This window comes from Athene cunicularia (assembly GCF_003259725.1).
Source record: "Athene cunicularia isolate RWA chromosome 3 unlocalized genomic scaffold, athCun1 chr3_part1, whole genome shotgun sequence".
NCBI lineage: Eukaryota > Metazoa > Chordata > Aves > Strigiformes > Strigidae > Athene > Athene cunicularia.
In genome coordinates this window covers 17,879,475-17,900,187 of record NW_020799097.1, presented here as the reverse complement: position 1 = coordinate 17,900,187, position 20,713 = coordinate 17,879,475, and the positions used below count along the sequence as shown (strand labels likewise).

The following is a 20,713-nucleotide window of genomic DNA, read 5'->3' as shown; positions in this document are numbered from 1 at the left end:
AGATTGAGTGTATGGTTGCATCAGAAATCATGCAAAGGTATAAGAAGCTACAGTTTGAAAGAGGTAACACATGTAACACTACCCATTGCAAGGCTCTGGAAATGGTATCACTCCAGAGAGATCCCATAAATCAGAATCTGGCTCTGCACATGTGTTCATGCAGCAGCATTGTGCATTAATTGTTTGGTCATCACAACCTACACGCACCTGCCCACTCTCCACCCACACCCCAGCCGCCCCTGCAAAAGCCCCAAACCAACACCAAATAAAAAACATTGGTTCTGTTCTTGCCTGCATGATTCCCAGAATTGCAACATTCTGAGAGTAAACTAAGGAAAGAAAATGACTATGTATTATATTGCTCTATAACTAAGGGAGGTACTGACTTCTATTTTGAGCTTTGCTGTTTGAGTGGATTACCAGTATTCTAGGGGCTGGGGAGCTAGACTGACCCCTTTTATGGAGCCACCATTATCTTCTGTGATGGCATCGGGTGAAGAATTTCTAGGCCATTCTGTGTGTAATAACATGAACCTTGTTAATTTTTATGAGGATATAAGCTGACTGGGTGCCTGTGGGGATGTGGTACTGTGTGGCCATAGAGAATTTACAGTAAGGTTTGCTGAGGGCAGGATCCAGCCTAAAAACCCATGAGGTCATTGGTAGGTTTTTATTGACTTCACTGGGCTTTGAAACATGAAATAACTTCTCAGTAAGCAGCCTGTGAGAAAGGGATGAAACTGTGTAACAGTCTTACACTACAGTTAATCATGTGGTTCCATTAGGGCAGAGGCCAACTTGAAATAGAGCTCTACTGGACAAGTCTCTGTAAAACACTTTCTGATGGCTTATACCTGCATAGTATATGCTCTATTTAACTTCAACTGAAGAAATATACAACATCTCATTCTCAGAACAAGTTTAGTTCAGTGAATGAAAGTGGACAATTAATTCAAACTCAGGAAACTCACTTTAGTTTGGTGCCTGTTTGCAAAGCAGGCCAGATTTATGTCTTAAGTGGGTAGCATGAATTAAAAGGCTTCTTTTAAAAATGTGTGTCTTCAAATGCCTTGCCAGTCAACCTCAGCTGGAATACATTGTTGTGGAAGGCTGGTCTTGTAACTGCCTTTGAAATTTGTTCTTTCATGTCCCTTTGCAGAAGTGCTTTTGGATCCGTGTCGGACTTGGTGTCCATCTTCTACTTGCCAGGCAGTTTGCCAGCTCCAGGAATCAAGCCCACAGGACCCCCAGCTGGTCCAATGCAAAGCCTGCGACATTGAGTTCTGCTCTGCTTGCAAATCTAATTGGCATCCAGGTCAAGGCTGTCAAGAGAACATGCCAATCTCTTTTCTTCCAGGAGAAACAAGGTAAAGTATTGCAAAAGATCAAGTATTTAGAAACAAAACACTCAATCTTTGAACAAACCAGAGTATGAATAGCAAAGAGGCAATTTCCTGATATTTTGTCTTAAAGCTGTTTCCTTCACTTAGTCATTCCTGTTCTTTTAATGCTGTATTCCAAAACTGGATAGCTCTTGGCAGCTTCACTCCTTGCCACCATTCCTGGCAAAGCACAAAGGAGCTGCTTGAGCCTCTGTCGACAGCCTTTTCGCCCCAGTGGGAAAAGTATGATATCCAGTTAGCTCTTGAGCTTCCCTTCAGATAAGATCTTGTTGCTGCTACTATTCTGGACAGTGTGAGGGTTGGTAGCACCATGCCAGACAGTGATTTTTAGGATACCCTGTCACTCATCCCAACTGCTGCACATTTGGCCAATGATCTTAAGTTCTGTTTCAAGCTGTTTCCAGTGGCACACTGCAGCCAGTGAATAAGAAAGGCCATTATGTTTGTGTTCCACTTAATATTTGGGCTTTTTCAAAAGTAGTGTAGCAGTTCAAGGTACCATTAAAGCCCTGGCCAGCCTTGGACTTAGCTATTCATAACTTGTCTTCTTATAGGCTTTGCTGTAACAGATGACTGGCTAGGATGCTGTCATGATGTGTTCCTGGTCAAATATAGTAACTTTTGCGCATGCTTTTTGTGTGTGCTTGACCAGAACTGAAATTTACTAAACTTCATGGCAAGGTAAAAAACTTTGTCTATGTTCCTTAGTGTTTTGGTTGCTCTTAGTTTTTATTTCATGATTAATTTTTTACTCCATTGAGGTTTGTTTTTTCATTATTTTGGATCATAATGTGCCAGTAGCAGTTTGTGTTACCATGCGTTTGGAGTTTCATAGTTTATGGATTCAAAGCATTTTTGTGAAATACAATTGCCCCTAGTGTGACTAAGAAGTGTGTGTCCTTTTATCCTGTCATTGGGCAAATCAATTGATCAATCAATCAAGGGTCAGTCCTGTTTTCCAGCAAACTGTTGATCCCCATCAGTCGTTCTTGTATCTCCCACTGGCAGTGGCTGCAGGAAGTGTCATTTGTTAAGGTACATTTTAGTTGTTAGGTTGCATAAAACCTGCATATGGTGGAAAGCTACTCAAGGGAAATGAATGTTCTTCCAGTGTTTCCACATTCCTCTGTGTTGTGCACACTCTGTGATGAACTTGTTTTGCACATTTGTGCAAGACAAGAAGAGGTGGTGCTGACCCTGACGTGAACAGTGGTAGATCATTAGAACACTGTTAGAGATGAAGAGATCAGCTCTGAAAGAACAGTATGCCCCAAAAAATTAATGGTCCCTGTTTTGGAGGGAAATTACTAGGGAGGATTCTCAAAGAGGGCAGAGAGAAGCAATCTCTCCCTGTTGCCCCAGTCTAAAGGAATGTAGTCTGGACTTGTGCCATCATTGCTTCCTCTTCTTTTCTGAGAAAGAAGAAGGAAGGGAAAAAAGGAAAGTGGTCTAGACATACAAAGCATTTAAGTGTGAACTGGCTGCTGCTCATCTCATATTTTCTGGGAGAAAATTTTATAATATCTATTAGTAGCAGTTGGTAAAATATGTGGCAAAGAAAACGTCCTGACTCTTACGTAGACACTGGAGTCACTAAACATTTTTTTCTAGAGAAATATTTGATAAACAGAATATAGCCAAAATATCTGAATAATAAAATTCAGTTGAATACTTGGATCTCTAGTAATTTACCTTTTTTTTTTAAAATGAAAAAGTAGACTTACCTTCTTAGCACCATTCTTAGACATTCTTCTCTAAACTGACATGGCCACACGTTTTACTAATTCCTGACTGTCTCCCACAGTTCAGTTTTTAAAATGGAAGAAGATGATGCTCCAATCAAACGCTGTCCAAAGTGTAAAGTTTACATTGAACGAGATGAAGGCTGTGCCCAAATGATGTGTAAGAACTGCAAACATGCCTTTTGCTGGTACTGTCTGGAATCTCTTGATGTAAGTTTATGCCAAGCATTGTGGTTCTCAGAAGCTTAGAAGTTCATTGCTTTGCCATCCAGCTGTCTCATTAAGCAGTTAAATAGTAGCTTGCTAGCTTCTGCCCAGCTTGGTGGATGACAGACCACCAGAGCTGATGCTGGTAATGTTACAAGAATCGTATGCTCTGTTTTACTTGTCTGACCTGCATGATCTTCACATTTTGCCTATGTGAGTCAGTAAGTAATTATTAAAAAGTAAAATTTTATTAAAATATTCTGTTTGCAATCTTTACATGGCAACTAACATGGGGGAGGAGTTTTGCTGCTTTTTTTTTTGTCCTAATAATACTTTGTTTAGTACTGACTTCAATGTTCACCTTCTCAAAAGAGTTACAGGATGAGTACAGCGATGTTTTTTGTCTGTGGAAGTTTATCAGACAAATTCTAGATTTGGTGCATTACCATGCAGGAGACTAGCAGTCAGATTTGTTTACTGTTCGTTGTATTCTGTGGGACGAGGAATAGATCTGGCATGAAAAAGAATACAGTGTTCTCCTAACACCAGGAATTTGTCAGTCTATAAGCTGCTGCTGTCATATGTTTATGTTTTTTTAAATCAGGCTGTTATCATGCCTAAGGATCAGAGTATGTATTGTATACAACATGTGTTTCCATGTCATCTGTTTTTATTTTGTATCATTATTAACAATAGCAAAGGAAATGTTTTGGGTTCCTGAAAACTTCTCTTGACTATTCAAATTGCATGGATTACTAACAGTCCTTAAGTCACAGGCTTCTTACATGCTTGGTTAAAAAGCAGTGTTCCCTTGGTACTAGGCCTGCTATCTTGGCTGATTTGTGAGAAGGTGGCAGAACAGATAGGGACATAATTTCTCAAAAATCTGTATTGTCCTTTTAGTCTTCAGCTAATAAAAGGAACCAATTTTGGGAAGTCTGTGGTACAAGTATTAATTTTCTTTTGCTCTTTCTATATGTGTGAATAATATATGCAATGGTCAGCTTATCCTCTTGGATCCTCTTGCTAAACTCCATGGTAGAATTTAAATATGCATCTGAAGCATTTGGGAGAAGAATTCATTATAGATATATAACACTTGCTTAGACAAATCTATTTGTGAAGACAATTGTAATCAAAGCACTTTGGAAAGGTTGGACCTGGCCATATCCACTTACTACTAAGCTTTTATCTTCCTGTAAAATTCCTGGTTATAAGTTCTCAGGAAATAGTATTTTATAACTTGAAGAACAGTTTGTACTTCTGTTTATTGCCTACCTTTTCATTTATATTTTGTAGGATGATTTTCTCCTGATACATTATGACAAAGGACCTTGTCGAAACAAGCTGGGACACTCCAGGGCATCTGTCATCTGGCACAGAACACAGGTAAAGGTCAGATATTTAAAAGCTTTGTACAGGTTTACTACTGTCACAGTGCTGTCCTTTACTTTACTCATTTTAACACCTTAGGGTAAAATTCTGTGCTGATGGTAACTGATTTTCATAGCAGAATTAAAGAGGGCAGTAGATTGGATGGAATAGTTAGCTTTCCCAGAGAGGACACTCCTTGGCAGAAAACCACCGTGAACTAGTAAAAGTACATTTGCAGACCCGGTTAAGTGTGAATCCAGATATGTTCTCAGTAAACCTGAAGGATGAACTAGGTTGTCACTGTGCATATTATTAACAGAGAAGCTCATCCTGCAAGGGATCTTTAGCTCCAGATCCAGAACTGGAGAGGAATTAGCCTGAGTATGCTCACTATCTTGATATGGACTCCAGTTGACTCATTCATGTAGGTTGGATAGAAGGTAACCCCGTGAGATTATCATAAAATCATAGAACGATTTGGGTTGGAAGGGGTCTTTTAAGGTCATCTAGTCCAACTTCCCTGCAATGAACAGGGACATCAGTAGGTTCAAACACAGATTCAAATTGACAATTACAGAGTGTGGGGATACCTCTTGCAGTCTAGATCCAGTCTTGCTGGAGCAAACATGAATGCTGGTAATGAAAGAGATCTCTGCACTAGTTTGATGTACACAATATAGATGGCAGTGTGTGACTTGGTCCAATCTACTGCCTTTACAGTCACTTCAGGGATACAGGAACATCTGGGTATCTGAGTCATCCCTTCCTAAATTAACTGTGTGCCAGTAAAAAGCTACCTTAGCTTGAGATGAAGTGCTTTTCTTGAAGTACAGGTTTCTTTCCATTTGAGCATAAATCCCAAGTCTGGACAAACAGCTAAACTGTAATAGAAGAAGGATTGCACCTTTCTCTCTCCACATACACCCCTGGGTGCCTGAGCTATGGACTGGGTTTGGCTGGGCTTAGCCAATGGCATTTTAGGAAGTGTGTGGGTACATCTTGATATACCTGTAGTATGAGCTGGTTAGTCTGATATTTGGAATCTGTTCTTAGCCACAGCAGATAGTGCAGATGTGTTTGATAGACAGTATGTTCGATGTTCTGGTCACTGTTGAGCAAGAAAGTGATAATTGTCTACCAATCAGGGTGTAATTCTGTTAAACCCACTAAAGTCAAATCAACATTGCAGTAATTTCCTTATGTTAAGTTTCTTGGGGTATTTATCCAAGGCAAATTGAGGTGAGCCTTTAGTTTGTTGTTAGTGGATTAAAAAAAAATAATTTGTTTTGGCCAGAGGGAATGGCTTGATGCTGAGGAGGGCAGCAATTTCTTCAGAAGCAGCAGAACCAAGCAGAAAATGAGTAAGTAATATTCAGCAGGCAGTTTTGTTTAAAAAAACAAATAAACAAAACCACAAAAAAAAACCCAAACCCCAAACCAAACAAAATTGTAGTTAATTAATTATTTGATGACATACTGAGACTGAAAGGAAAGGGTAAGTAGGTATCTATTACCAGTAGTCATCCAGTCCACTTGAAATGCCAACTTCCAGCTTGGCTCTGTCTGACTAGTGCACTCTTAGCCTGGGCTGCAAAGGACTAGGCAAGGGTGTGCTGTCTCCAAAGAGCAGTATGGCAATAGTTGCAGCTTACAGTTTTTAAAGGAGATGAGAATTTAGCTTTGTATTATATGTGTAGCAACTAAATGAAAAGATTAGTTAATGGAAGTTGCATTAGATTGTCAGCACCTTCAAAAAAAGAATGAGTAATGAAACGTGCACACCTCTGAAGCTGAAAAAGAAATTGCCTTTGGCAAGAAATAAAATTGTTAGGGCAAGGAAGTTTGAGCTTCTTGTCTCTGGACAGCCATAATTCAAGACTGAAAGAATTTTGCGTAGTAGGAGGCAGCTTGAGAGCGGTGACTGCTGTCCCACAGCGCCATCTCCTGCAACCAGCCTTTCCTCTCAGCCCCCAATCTGAAAATCCCTGGATAGTGGAATTGCAAAAAGAAATACATAGTAATCAGAACGGGAAATCGTCCGTGGCCGACAAAAGTACTAGTAAATCATCCCATCTATACCATGGCTAATTAAATATTTGCCAGATAATTGAAGCAGCATATCTAGCCCTGGCTGGAAGAATTCTTAATGGGTACTGCACTTTAATTTCATTTTGCCTTCTGTTGTGAGGTTTTGATAGCAGATTAGCATTCCACTCCTGCCTTCATTATTAAAAATTATTCACAGATGCTCTCACATGAATAAATCTAAATTAATTTCTCAAATAATTTGTGGGTATATTGTTGCAGCATTACTCTTATAGTTGCCTATGGCAAATGGGAAACTTCCTCAGGCAATGAACCTCAACTTGGATGTTTTTAAAATAATTTTCCAAATTTATATTCTATAGAAACTAAATAGAGTTTGGCATTCTGACAGGATAGGTAGGTCTGTGGTCCTCTGCCCATACTGGAAAGAGGTTGATAAATAAATATGAATGAAGAAAATACTTTTAAGTAGAGTTAGGTCATGTCCCCTGAAGCAGCAGGATAAGCTCAGGTCTGACTGCAAAGAGCCATTGCAAAGTTCTCCTATAGTCCATATTGCTTGTAATCTGTGGCTGAGGTTCCCAAGCTTGTGTTCCTGCTGGTGGGAAGTTTGTGGGAGTCTTTCCAAATTCTTCATGAACACCAAAACCTTGACTGCTTATTTTTGGAGCTTTTTCCAGCAAGAAGGGGAGCACCTGAAAGTGGGAGTGTCTAACTCATGTTTTTTATCCTGATAATTAAACATTTAGGTTTGATCAGGAAAAAAAGTTCTTCATTAGTTGTTTGAGATATAGCAAAATTCAAAAAGGTGAATAACTATCTGCATCACTTTGTGTGCTGAAATTGAGTTGTGTGGCATGGTTCTGACTGGCGCAATGAAACATGAACATTCACTCTTTGATTTCACTGACATTTATTAGTCACAGGAGCTGACTGTAGTGTTCACCTGGGGGAAAGTCCTGGCTCTGGTAAGCTCCGTGGCATTTGCTGAGATCCTTTTGAAGGACACTGATGATGCACTGGTGTCGGCAGAATTAGACAATTGCTATCCCTAACACAGTGCTATTCATTTCTCTTGTAGGTGGTCGGAATTTTTGCAGGATTTGGTCTTCTACTTTTGGTGGCCTCCCCTTTCCTTCTACTTGCTACACCATTTATTCTGTGCTGCAAGTGCAAATGTAATAAAGGAGATGATGACCCTCTACCTACCTAGACTGAGAGAAGATTGGACTCATCACAACATGTGTTTTGATTTTATTGTTGCTGTTGATGTTTCCCTCTTGCACTTAGATTGTTGTAGCCTTACTTGCCCCATTCTACTTTTCACTGACACATAGTCTGGGTTCCAGGAACTTTTGTTACTACTGTTGCATAGATCAATTGATAATAGACAAGGAGGGTAGTGGAAGGCCAACTTGGTGCTAAAGGGAGACCAATGACCCGGGTAGCTATCTGAAATGAAGAGGTGATACTGCTAAAAGTAATGCAAAAAGTTTCTGCTGCCCTGCTGGTGAACCAGGAACTGTACTGAATGACATCAGCAAAACAAGCTGAAAATGTGTATAAATCTAAGCTTCTGTATATCTATTCGCATCCAAATTTGGTGTCTTATTCCTGTATATATTTAAGTTGCCTATCATTTAAATCAGATAGTCAACTTAGTGTGACTTTACCATGTTTATTACACATCTGGTTTTGTTAAAGCCATCACAATGTCCTTTTTAGTACCTATTTTTCCAAGTATGACAAAATTAATAAGGTGCATATAGGCCATCCTCTGCCTTTCTTGAAATGTAAGGAGAGTTAGACAAAATTCGTCCTATTGCCTTCCAGGAGTTTTTTTTAAGTCTTTTAAGAAGTATGTTTGATTGAAAGCTACATTTTAAAAATGAATTCATGAAGCTGTAAGGTTGAGTGGTCACACAAACCTGCTGTCTAATCAAGGTTCTTTTAAAAATGCATTGATGATATTGATTACTGCTGGACCACTAGTGTTTTTCTGAATTGCTATTTTTTGCTGTTGTTTAGGGTTCTGCTACACTTACAGGGCTACGTAACTTCTAATCCAGGTATCTTAATCTTTTTATATATAGAGATATATATATAATCCTATTTAAACCAAATTTGTAAATAGCTGTGCTATTGAAATATTTTGGAAGTTCACGATAGCTTGCTTCTGTCTTTAGCATAATTATTAACAAATACAGGACTAACTTTACTATTTATCAGACTCTTGGGTTATCAGTGAATCTTTCCTTTTAAGTATAAAAATAAATCAGGGTTATCCCTGTAGTTAATAATAAAAATGCCTGGGATATTTGTGGAAGTAGTAATTTACATTTAATATACTTAACCCATTTTCAGAGTTAATATCATATGATGTATGGTGTATGTTGTTAATAACAATACTGTGACAAAACAAATTTTTATTTGAAAAATAATCACTTGATTTGATAGTTTTGTGGAATTCACAGTGCTGTGTTTCCAGGGCAGTAAAGTGTGCTAGTCAACATGCTATTATTAATCATTGTAGTTTCTCTTCAGAAATATTTTGTTGAAAAGCATTTTGCTCAGATTTTAAAGTCTACAATAATTTGACTAATAGCTTCTTGCCATAAAGTATGAAGCCCCTGAAACAACGTGTATGTCCTTGTGTAGTACTGAATGAAAACATGCATTTGAATGGCTTGTGAACTGAAGTTTGACTTTGGTTTTTTCTATCATCATTTATTTCTGTGCATTATCAATGTACTGAGATGGATGAGTATGTCAAAGCCAGGATAACTTTGCACTGAATATGTATTAAGACCCTTAAATGCAACTGCTTCTGGGTGCTATCACAGGCTGGGAATATGTGTTCATAGCTTAAGCGTAAGGAAGAGTCCTTTCTATTATCTTTTGTTTTATACTGTCTATCTGTTAAATAAAAAGACTGTAGGGTACAATTTTGGAAAGGGCCACTGTCTTTTTATAAAACTTCTCTTGAATTTCTTCTCCTGCTTCTTCCAGGATTAATGCTATCCAAATTCAAACTCTATCTAACCCCGGATTTTAGTTCCAGGAGCTGTAGGTTATCTGCAATTTGCTTATTTGGCTTCATTTTAATGAGTTCAGCCATTGTAACCTGAAGCTGGTCTCCAGCGAGTCTGAACCCCTTGTGATATCTTCAAATTGTTTATGGCAATGCACAGTTCACATAATCTGTTATCAGAGTATTTTTAGTATTTTAGTTATCTTTGTTACTAAAAATTCACTAGTTGTCCAAAAATATCTGTAGGGAAGTCTGGGTAGTGCATTTGATCCCTGTTTGCCAGCCTCCAAGGGGTGTGTGAAGCACTGCTGAGTTCAGCAGGCAGTGAAGTGGTTCTCTCACTCTGGCTCTGGCAGCTGCTCAGTCCATCTCCCCAGAGGCACCCTGAGCCGCCGAGCACCTGGGTTGTCCCGAGTCATAACTTCAGTGTGCAGAAGTAACGGAAACCCTTCTGCGAAGGACAGCTTCCTCCAGGTAAGCTTGAACTATGGCCTTTCATCCTTGGGCCTGTAATTCTATTTAAATGCATAAAAGAAAACCAGACAACAGGACGTAAAGACTTCATGAGTTGTTAATTTTCTAATTGGGAGCACTAAGGGATTTTGCTGTATTTGGCAGTGGCTTTAATGACTGATTCTACTGTTGGGGTAAGAGCAGAGGTGCAGTGGCCTGTTAACAGTACCAGAGTGTCCTGGTATGAGGTTTATTTTCTCTGTGCCTTTCTTAGAGACAGCCTTTATTTGGCAATACAGCAAAACTTGAGTTTTCCACAGTACTGTGTGCCAGTTAATAATCAATGTGAAAATTAATGCATTTCCAAATTTAAAAGAAAAAGTAAAGAAAAAGAAATACAGACATTTTAAAATGATAGTTTATAATTGATGCTCACAGGTAACATATATAATCAGAAAACTGTACTACTGTCAGTACATCTCTGTCTCTGATGTTAACATAACTTGAATTGCTACTGGAGATTGTTGTGACATCTCTCATTTCACATTCTGGCTGTTGGGATAGACTATGCCTACATATATTTATTAAAACCTAATCCTTTCAGGTTTGCTAAATCTCATTCCATCTGTATTATTCTTAGGGATATTTTTGGTTTGGTTTTTTTTTTATTATTATTTTTTAGTACTGATTTGTTTCCAAAATAGCAGCTTCTGGCAGTGATGTGTTAAGTTCGGGGTGTTTTTATGTTACAGCTTATGTTGACAGTGTGACATTTAATACCCTGAAATTGAATTGTAAATACATTATTTTAAACTCTGACATTTAAACCCCTTGCCATGGAAAAGTGAATGTTTGTCTCTCCTGCTTTTCAGATGAAATTCTGTTACAACAGCTTTGGCTTTTTAGATTTTCACCAGAAAAATAAGTTTCACTGCATGATTTCTGTTGCATTTTTATGGTTATGCTATTATTTAGGGTTTTTGCATTGTCTTAAATGCTGGTTTTAATGGAGTTTTTAACAGTACATTGTTTGCATGTTCTGTTGGGGTGAACTGATGTCATGTCCAGTGAGCAAGTGTGGAGTCCAGACTCCAGAGGCTTTGCATCTCCCTAGACATTCATTAGTGGGGCTGAAGAGAGTCCTGAGAGAGATCAGTATCACAGCTTGCACCGACTTCAACGGCACTAGCATTGGGCTTTCCCCACGTGATATTGGACAAGTCACTTACCTTCTTTTATCTCAATTTAGCCATCTCTTAAATGGATGGACCAATGTTTACCTACCTCCAAGGGAGGCTGTGAGGGCAAATTCATTGGTTTTGAGGCTCTTCAAGATTCTGTGATGAAAGATTGTATATAAATGCTTACTGTAGTTTTATGTTAATATTTCAATTTTATTCATATTGGCATTCATCCTGAAACCTCCTACTACTGAACTTAGCATGCCAAGAATTTGGGATGCTTTCCCCCACATTCCAAGCAGCATGATCTTTCTTCAGATACTCCAGCTTATGAATTAGGCAAAATCCCAAGTAAGAGCTGACTGGATCAATTCTCAGTTTACAGTTGATCTCCTGACATGCAGGAAACACAATCAAAATTAGTGAAAAGCTCTCTTGTTTATTGAGCTGACAGGATAAAATATTCATGGGTCAGAAAAAATAAAGTGCTTTTGATTTAAAATTGTTATGGGCAGGAAAATAAAAAATTTTGTGCATTTTTTCTGTAGGCCTTTTACTGTATAGGAATATAATACAGGCTGTTTTCATCCCAGTGAGGTTCAGCATGCATAAAGCTTTGTGCAAATTTGCTTTTTTAAAACCAAAGTTTGTACATTTCACATACATAATCTAAAATGCTGAGGAAAACAGATAGAATACAGTTGTTGATGACAGTGATATCAAAGACATCAAAAAGCCTGCATCAGTGCTTAATTGCTAATGCACTTATACTAAGTAAGGCATGCTGTTTGTGTTTAGAGCCCTGTGGTCTTCATTATTGCTTTGATTTGTGTATCTCTCATAGGAATTCCAGGAACATTAGGTACAGGTACGTGATACATAACTGAACCTTTCTTGATCACTTTATCATGGATGTATTTTAAACTTGTATAGGGGTAAGCATGAAGGAGTCATGCGTATGTATAAATAATGTATCTGACCAGTGTAAAAATAGTTCTGTTGATGTATTTGAAATGTAAGTACATTTTGTGCCACTAACACTGTGATGTATAAAAGAGCTGTTGAATGCCTTTTAATGTTGTGTTTTGTACTTTGAATCATATTGAAGAGTTTAATTTGTAATTTCAATAGATATTTTAAATGAATGTGTCTCCTGTGATTCTTCCTATTGACTCTTCAGTGCGATATGTTCACTAAAGAAAAGTGCTTTAGTTATGGTAGCACTCCCTATGCATATCTGTCTCTCAGTCCTGTAGCCTGGATACCTCCTGCCTCACTTCTGGGCATAACTGCAGTTTCTGACTCATCATCTCCCAGTTTAGCTGAAACAGTAAATCTGGGTATCTCTAGAGCTAATCTGACCTACAGCTGGGTCTTTGGTCCAACTCCTGTTGCAGTCCACTGATCTACTCTCTGGCTGGGTGAATGTGCTGCTCTGAGGATCACTCTTGATATGTGTGTGTATTCTTGCAGCATGGGTTTAGGTTTCATGGAGGTGGCTGCAAGTAGCTCGTATTCCCCTCGGTTTGGTGTTGTGGAGGTGAAACTATTAGAGGTAAAGCCCCGTCTCCTGAACAACATAACATACTTATGTCTCTTTGACTGTGGGAATTGGCTTTTATGTTCTTGACTCCAACAGGCACTTTGCCAGAACTGCAGGTGAGGATGCAGTCTTTCTTTCAGTCCCCATAGTTTCTCACTTGTTAGGATGCAATTTGTCTATACTCATAAAAAAAGCACAGGCACAACTTCTTCAAACAAATGGTGTGCATAACTAATACAGAATCATAGAATAGTTTGTGTTGGAAGAGTAATTTAAAGGTCATCTAGTCCAACCCCCTACAATGAGCAGGGACACCTTCCACTAGCCCAGGTTGCTCAAAGCCCCGTCCAACCTGGCCTTGAACACTGCCAGGGTAGGGGGCAGCCACAGCTTCTCTGGGAAACCTGTGCCAGTGCCTCACCACCCTGACCATAAAGAACTTCTTCCTTACATCTAATCTAAATTTACCCTCTTTCAGTTTAAAGCCATTACCCCTTGTCCTGTTGTTACGTGTCTGTGTAATAAGTCCCTCTCCAGCTTTCTTGTAGGTCCTTTTTAAGTGCTGGAAGGCTGCTATAAGGTCTCCCTGGAGCCTTCTTTTCTCCAGCCTGAAAACTCCAATTATCTCAGCCTTTCTTCATTGGAGAGGTGCTCCAGCCCTTTGATTATCTTTGTAACCCTCCTCTGGACCCACTCCAACAGGTCCATGTCATTCTTATGTTGGGGGCCCCAGAGCTGGACACAGTACCCCAGGTGGAGTCTCATGAGAGTGGAGTAGAGGGGGAGGATCACCTCTCTTGACCTCCTGGTCACACTTCTCTTGGTGCAGCCCAGGATATGGTTGGCTTTCTGGGCTGTGAGCGCACATTGCCAGATGATGTTGAGCTTCTTCTCAATTAGCACCCCAAGTCTTTCTCCTCAGAGCTGCTCCCAATCCACCCATCACCCAGCCTGTATTTGTGCTTGGGATTGCCCTGACCCATGTGCAAAACCTTACACTTGGCCTTGTTGAACTTCATGAGGTTTGCATGGCCACACTTCTCCAGCCTGTTCAGGTCCCTCTGGATGGCACATCCCTTCGCTCCAGCGTGTCGACTGCACCGCACATCTTGGTGTCCTTGGCAAACTTGCTGAGGGTGCACTCAATCCCTCTGTCCATGTCACCAACAAAGATGTTAAAGAGTGCCAGTCCCAACACCAACCCTTGAGAAATGCCACTCATCACTGCTCTCCACTTGGACATTGACACATTGATCTCAACTCTTTCAAGTGTGACCATCCAGCAAGTGGTCCATCTGTCAAATCCATTTCTCTCCAATTTAGAGACAGTGTCAAATGCTTTGCATGAGTCCAGGTAGATGATGTTGGTATGCACGTACGTGCTTTATACCTGACAATTTAAGAAAAATCAAGGCCACGTAATAGCTGCTACTCAGTCATTCCTTCTTTCATTTTCATGGAATGTAATGATTTTTCTCCATAAAGGAAAGATCATTTTAAATGTTTTGTTCAATTAATTGAGCAGAAAATAGCCTATAAGTGCCACAAGGGGTTTTGGCCTATTCCAGGAGCAGGTATTATTAACAAAGCAATCTTTCTGCTTTCTTCCTTTGCTCTCAGTCTGTTGCTTCCAATTAGGGTATGTTTTCTTTTAGAGAGGAGGATTATTTCTCAGTCACTTGCAATTATCATGTATTTTAGTAACGTTTAGCTCCTGCGTGTTTCCTTAATCACTCTGCCAGGGTCAGCTTACCTTGATACAGAAGGATTTTCTTACCCATACATTCATCTGTGTGACTGGGTTTCTGCATAAGTCTCTAATCAAGGAATCAAACACTGCAGAAACTTTAAGTGGAGTAACAGGCTTCAGGGTCTAAACTAAGAGCATTCTAGCCCATGTACATTATAGTCAATAATGTCTAGGATCAGGCCAGACATGAACAAGTTCTGCTAGGAGGGGCCCCAGCCTCAGAATAACTCCTGAACTGTATCTGGGCATTGGATGGGAGAGTTCAGGTCAAAACCACACCCGTAACTGTCCTGTAATAACTGAATGTTCTAGACAATTGTATCCTACAGCAAAAAAACATTGTGCTAGTTCTAGCATTCTACTAGTTGTAGTGGTACTAATAGAGTTGTGACTGTAGAAATTGAATTATGTACACACTCATATGATTGCCACGGCCATCCTGCAAGCACAGTGCATCCACAGCACATTATTTTTATTGGAGCTCATTTAGAATGTTTCTCATAGGAGATTCTGTGCTTGCCTATTAATAGTGCATCTATACCAAGTCTTATTTTATGTAGGATATATAGAAACTGATGGAACTTTTGTTGATTTTGAATATAAGAGAGAAAAGGCTACTTTGTACAAGGAAGCCTTTCAGACTCTGCACTCTGGAAACCAAGATTCAGCCTTGAATCTGACACCACTTAAGTATGAAGTTAGTCTTAATGTTCAGGTGTCTGGCCTTAACTGATGGTAGTCAGGGCAAAGACACATCTCCTGGGTCCTTGGGCCATTTCCCTTCCCATCCTATTCTTCTTACTAAGATAGTTGTTTAGTCAACTTAGCTTTTTTAGCCTCTCAAGCTGCTTCTCCCAGTGTGGATTTTTTTCCCCTCCCACTTTGATGACAGAAGCCTAGGCAACCATCTTTGTTCTGGCATGTAACTATTACATGGCTAAAACAGAGTGAAACAGTTTGTAGGGTGCCTTATCACAATTACTGCTTTCAGATACCAGGGCAGAACTTGGTGCAAATTAAAACCAGGTTACCCTGCTCCCCTATAGTGTTTCTGGGTGAATGTGTGTGTGTGATGACTATATCTTAACGTATGTGGCACATATACAAAATATTTAGATGCTGTAAATCATGCAAACTAACTCACAATTCAAATGCACTTGAAAGACTGAATAGTCCAGTTCCTTTGTGGTGCCTGCACGCGAGAGAACAATATCAAGCTGTATGTGCTAACTGATAATTTATTCCTGGTGTTCCTTGGTTACATTTTTTTTAAAGCCAAAAATTAAATGAATACTATAATCAGTATATAAATGCTAAATTTAAACCTAGGTCCTAAAGAAGAGAGCCCCTGGGAGTAAATTCTAGGTGTCCTAACTCAGTGTCATTTTCTAAAATCTGAATGTAAATGTGTGTCTAGCTGATCTGTGTTACTTTATGTGCAGCATGTCCTTAAATGTCAAATGTGGCTTCTAGTCAGTGTGGCTTATATATGTCTACAGGAAGAAGAAATTCTGCTCTGTAATATTGTAGAACAAGAAATCTGATCCTGGAGCAATGCAGATTGCCCATATTAAATAGACTAATAAAGGCTCTGGGATATATTTTGTATCTTTGCATGGAATAAAGTGTATTAGGAATAAAATTAAATCACTTCCTCCTCCAACACACTGCCTTTTTTCTCTCAAGTAGCTGGAAAAGTAAAACCAAATGCCTTTAAGCTTGAGTAAGTGGGACTCCATGTATGGAGTGGCTATGAATTGGATGCTCAGAGCCTATTAAACAAGACTAGTCTTTCCATTACTGTTTAGTGAGTTTGAATTTTCATTTTAGGTGAGCAATGAGCTCATCTTGCCGTAAAAGAGAGCATCTGTGACAGAGAACTGTTTTTACAGGCTTTTCTCTGCAAGTGCTTCTATTGCCATGATCTGTTTTGTGTGACAATAAAAGAGAACAATGTCACTGTGGACTATAGGAGAAAAAAGTTAAATATCATTAAAGGAGAGTGAAGATAATGCACTAGTTTAGCAGGTTCTGTAGGCCTGACCTGCTTATATCAGTCTAACTTAAAGTCTGCAGGCTCAGTCATTTCTGAGGTCTACACTGCTGTATTTTATTCTTGAGAATGATTACAAACAAGCACACATTTTATTTTTTCTCTTTGCTCCTTTGAGATGATTTTTTGGGCTTTGGTGGCAGAAATGCTTGAGCTGCCTCAAAATCCTGAGGTTTCATTATACTTTGAGAATTACACTGTTATTTTGTGGGATTAACCACAGGAGAAATGCATGAAATTGTGCAGAATTTCATTTTAAAATTGCCTTGGCAGATTAGCATAATGCAGCATTTCTTTATTTTCATGCCTCAGTAATTACTGTACTCACTTTCATGTAACTTCTGTGATGGGTACAGATCGAATGAGGGATACATGGGTTGGAATATGGATAAACTTTTCTTGATGCCTTAGACAAGCACGTGGAAAGAGTATTTTAAGCCCTTGTGGTGAGCGGTGCTGCTGCAAGCCAGCAGGGTGCAGTCTCTGAACACCACTGCAGGCTTTCTCTGAGAAATCCATATTAATAAGATTTCTATCTCAAGCTTTTAAAGTCTGTGTTTCAAAACCTCCACAGAGTTAATTGTAATGATATCATGGCTAAAAATAACGATGTTATGATAGGCCTGCACACTCTGCTGGGGCTGTTCTAGTCTCTGGATATTAACATATGTTATTGCTCCCGTTCTCTGAGAGTGTATAAACCTGTTCTGAAAGTGAAAAAGCCTAAGTATCTGAACTTTCAGAAAAATTATATACACATAGAGATATTTACCTCTGCAAATGCAAAACGAGAGGTTCAAACCAGAGGTCTCTTTCAAAATGCCGTGTTTAGAAAGCACTGATTAAGCACACTGAGAGAAAGGGGAACACTAAGGATCAGAACAGATTCAGTATTGGTTGAAAACAGATTAAATATTGGCTATTAAAATTGCATTTTCTCTATATTTTATAATTGACGGATGTTGTAACTAAGCCAAATTATTCTCTTCTCCCTTCCTACCCACGCCTGCTGTTGTATCTGTGTTCCTCAATACAGATGTTCAGCTGAAACAATGCAACTGTCCAAACAATAACTCTAACCATCCGTTTAGCAGTCAACATGTTTGGCAGGGGAGGCATGCTGCAACGGGGGTTGTTGTGCGTCCTTCTGCTTTTACCTCACTCTATTTATATATGTTCCAATGTTTGTGTGTCTTCCTTCCCCCCATCCCCTAAGTATGTCTGAGTAAAACAAAGTGAAAAGTTAGTTTCTTGGGTTTTTTTTTTTTTTGTGGCCTAGAGGTATGTTTCAGGATCCTGCCAACAGTAACACAAACTCTAACTTTTAAAGAAAGTATAATGTGCTGTCCAGTCTGCTACCCTCTCCCTGCCAAACTTCCAGGGACTCCTGGGAAACTTCTGGTTCATGCCAATTACAGACTGTTAGGGATGTGTTTGGAGCATGTTTTTCAGCAGGATCCATTTTTCCTTTTCAGGACCTCACAATTATCTTATGCAAAATGGTGCAATTAAAGGAATGGGGCAGCACAGTGTATCTTACCAAACTGTTAACACTTTGCTTCCACCGTGTCACTGCATTTTGTACAGCAGATTTCCCCAGCCTTCAGCACTGATCAGGTGGTTACAGACTGAGGACCTTCTCAGTGCATGATGCCTCTGGCCTTTCAGTGCTGCTTGCAAATCTTCCTGGCTTCCCAGCAGCAGGATATGGTTTCTAGGTACAGAACAGCATTGTGTGTTGAAGAATGGCCTTTGGAAGATGGAAGTCTACAGGGGCCATCTCACTGCTTCCCACAGTAGGAAACACAAAGCAGAGAGGTCCAGAACAGCAGAAGGGGGACGCACTGAGAAAGATCACCTTTCCCTCTGTCACCTCTGCCCATGCAGTGATGGATAGAAATATGTTTGATGCTTAATGCCATGACCCTTACCAGCAATTTTTCTCCTTTCACTTTGATATTAGGATGTGCTGCATTGCAGGCTCTGCAGTCAATTAGTGGCATCTCGTTATAACTAGGGCTTGGTAAGGGAGGCAGAGGGGGGATTGTAACTGGGTTAAAATGTGAGAGTCTTAGATGAGAGCTGATCCTCTGAGTCAGCTCCTTCGCACTAAAACTGAGAAAATTAACGCAGATATTTTCTCTGCCATTTCTCTGTGAAAACAAACTGAATGTGAAAAGCTACAGTACCTGCAAGCAGTGTCCTTGATCCTTCTAGAGGCATCCCAAGGCTCCTTTGAATGTTCTGTAGGGTGCAATCATCTCCCTTTGATAGCTTTTACTGTTGTGTCTGAGAAAACCCCTTCTGAGCCACAGGGTCTGTCCAGAGGTTATGGCTGAGAGGCAAAGAAAACTGAGAAATGCCTGAGGTTCCAGCAACATCTGCTTTAAATCACAGGATACCTTAATGACCCTTCAGGACATTCAGTACTTAAGGTCTTCAAAGTTTTTGATGGCAACCTCAAATGTGCAGCCTGTCAGCACAGCTCAATAAGGTTGTAACACTTCTTTTGGCTGGATGGACTGTGACTTCCCTTACTCTAACTAGAATATGAAGCTCATAGAGGAGCTCTAGCTGCTATCCAGAGCCAGCAAAGCAGCTGGGAGCTGCCTGCCTGCCTTTTTGCTGCAGCTTACACCACCATAGAGCACTCAATGGAAATGGTCATGATCATCTCCACTCATAGATGATCGTCTCCAAATACAGGTGGGCAGTAGCCCCACAGTGATGGCTGCGGTGTTCCTGGTGCCTTGCTTCAAGCAATAGTTATTGGTCTCACTCGTAAGTCTGCATCAGGTGGGATTTGCCAATAAAACAACTAATGATGCCCCAGTGGAAGGGTTTTATAGGGCTTTATGTTTCAGAGTACTCAACAACCAAGTGTGAAACACTTCAATCTGTGAAAGCTCCTGGATACAAGGAGCACTCAGTATGTTGAGAGGAAGGAAAACCTTTTCTGTTTACAGGAAAATATCATAATCTCTTTAGAGAGCCATAAAAGCAGTCAGAACATGACTCTAGAGTGTCCTGTATGTCCCTTGAGTAAAATAGGTATTTCCACCCTGAAGAACTCACCCTCTCCTAGCATCTCTGAAGAGCTACTGAAGACTCAACATACGGTTTGTGTGATGGGTGTGTGGGTTGTGTGCTGCACTCTGGGTAATTGCTGCCCCTAAAGTGGCTGGGAGGGGGTGGTGCAGAGGAAAATTAAATGAGAGTAGTCCACAAAGATTAGAAAAAGCAATAATCACTTGATTTGCCAAGAGTGGAATCAGGCAATTTAAGCAAACATCTCTGATTCATTATTATTATTATTTCCTTCAACAAGCAAGATTTCAAAAGCTATCTGGCATTCACCACTCTCCCACTCTACAGTGGAAAACCTCTTTGGTGTTACTGCTGACTTTTGTTTCACTAAAATGGAATTTTCTTGCTATTTTAAACATAAGAGACAAAACCCAAAATTCCACCAAGCCCTTGAGTGCTGCATAATGCCTGGCTCATTTCTTTTCATGCATGGTGTCATGGCAACAGGAAGAATTCAAAATTAATTATAATCCAGGCAAGATGGCCTCTACTTATATGTTGGGTTTAGCCTGGCCTTGTGATTTTTCTTTTTGCCAAAACATTATCAAAGGTGCTCTTTGCTACTACAGACTTTTCTTTCTCTGGTAAATAAATCTTGCGGTCACTAATTTGAGCATGTAGCAAGCTACCAATGAAAATTATGACATTGAATTTCTATAAAGATACAAGACAAAATGAAGATTCAAAGGGAAAAGCAGAAAAACTTAATAAATGGTTAAGAGAAACAGATCTTCTTAAACTTCAGTAAACCCTATGAGTAAAACAAGGCATGTTCTTTTTAATAGGAATAGCCCAATGAACATTGCTGTTAAAAATTTCTCTAAAAAGATTAGATATATGGGC

The 20,713-nt window shown here is 39.6% G+C and overlaps 1 protein-coding gene across 4 annotated transcripts in view; it reads left to right on the top strand.

The window, feature by feature from the left end:
- RNF144A (ring finger protein 144A) overlaps positions 1-12,582 on the top strand; it is a 66,795-nt gene extending 54,213 nt beyond the window's left edge. For all 4 annotated transcript variants that reach the window (XM_026845356.1, XM_026845358.1, XM_026845359.1 and 1 more), the window contains 5 exons: positions 3-63; positions 1,160-1,367; positions 3,208-3,355; positions 4,652-4,741; positions 7,854-12,582. In XM_026845356.1, the coding sequence (XP_026701157.1) occupies positions 3-63; positions 1,160-1,367; positions 3,208-3,355; positions 4,652-4,741; positions 7,854-7,985 (639 nt within the window). In that variant the 3' untranslated portion in view covers positions 7,986-12,582. The remainder of the gene's footprint in view (positions 1-2; positions 64-1,159; positions 1,368-3,207; positions 3,356-4,651; positions 4,742-7,853) is intronic.
- Positions 12,583-20,713: the final 8,131 nt, after the last annotated feature.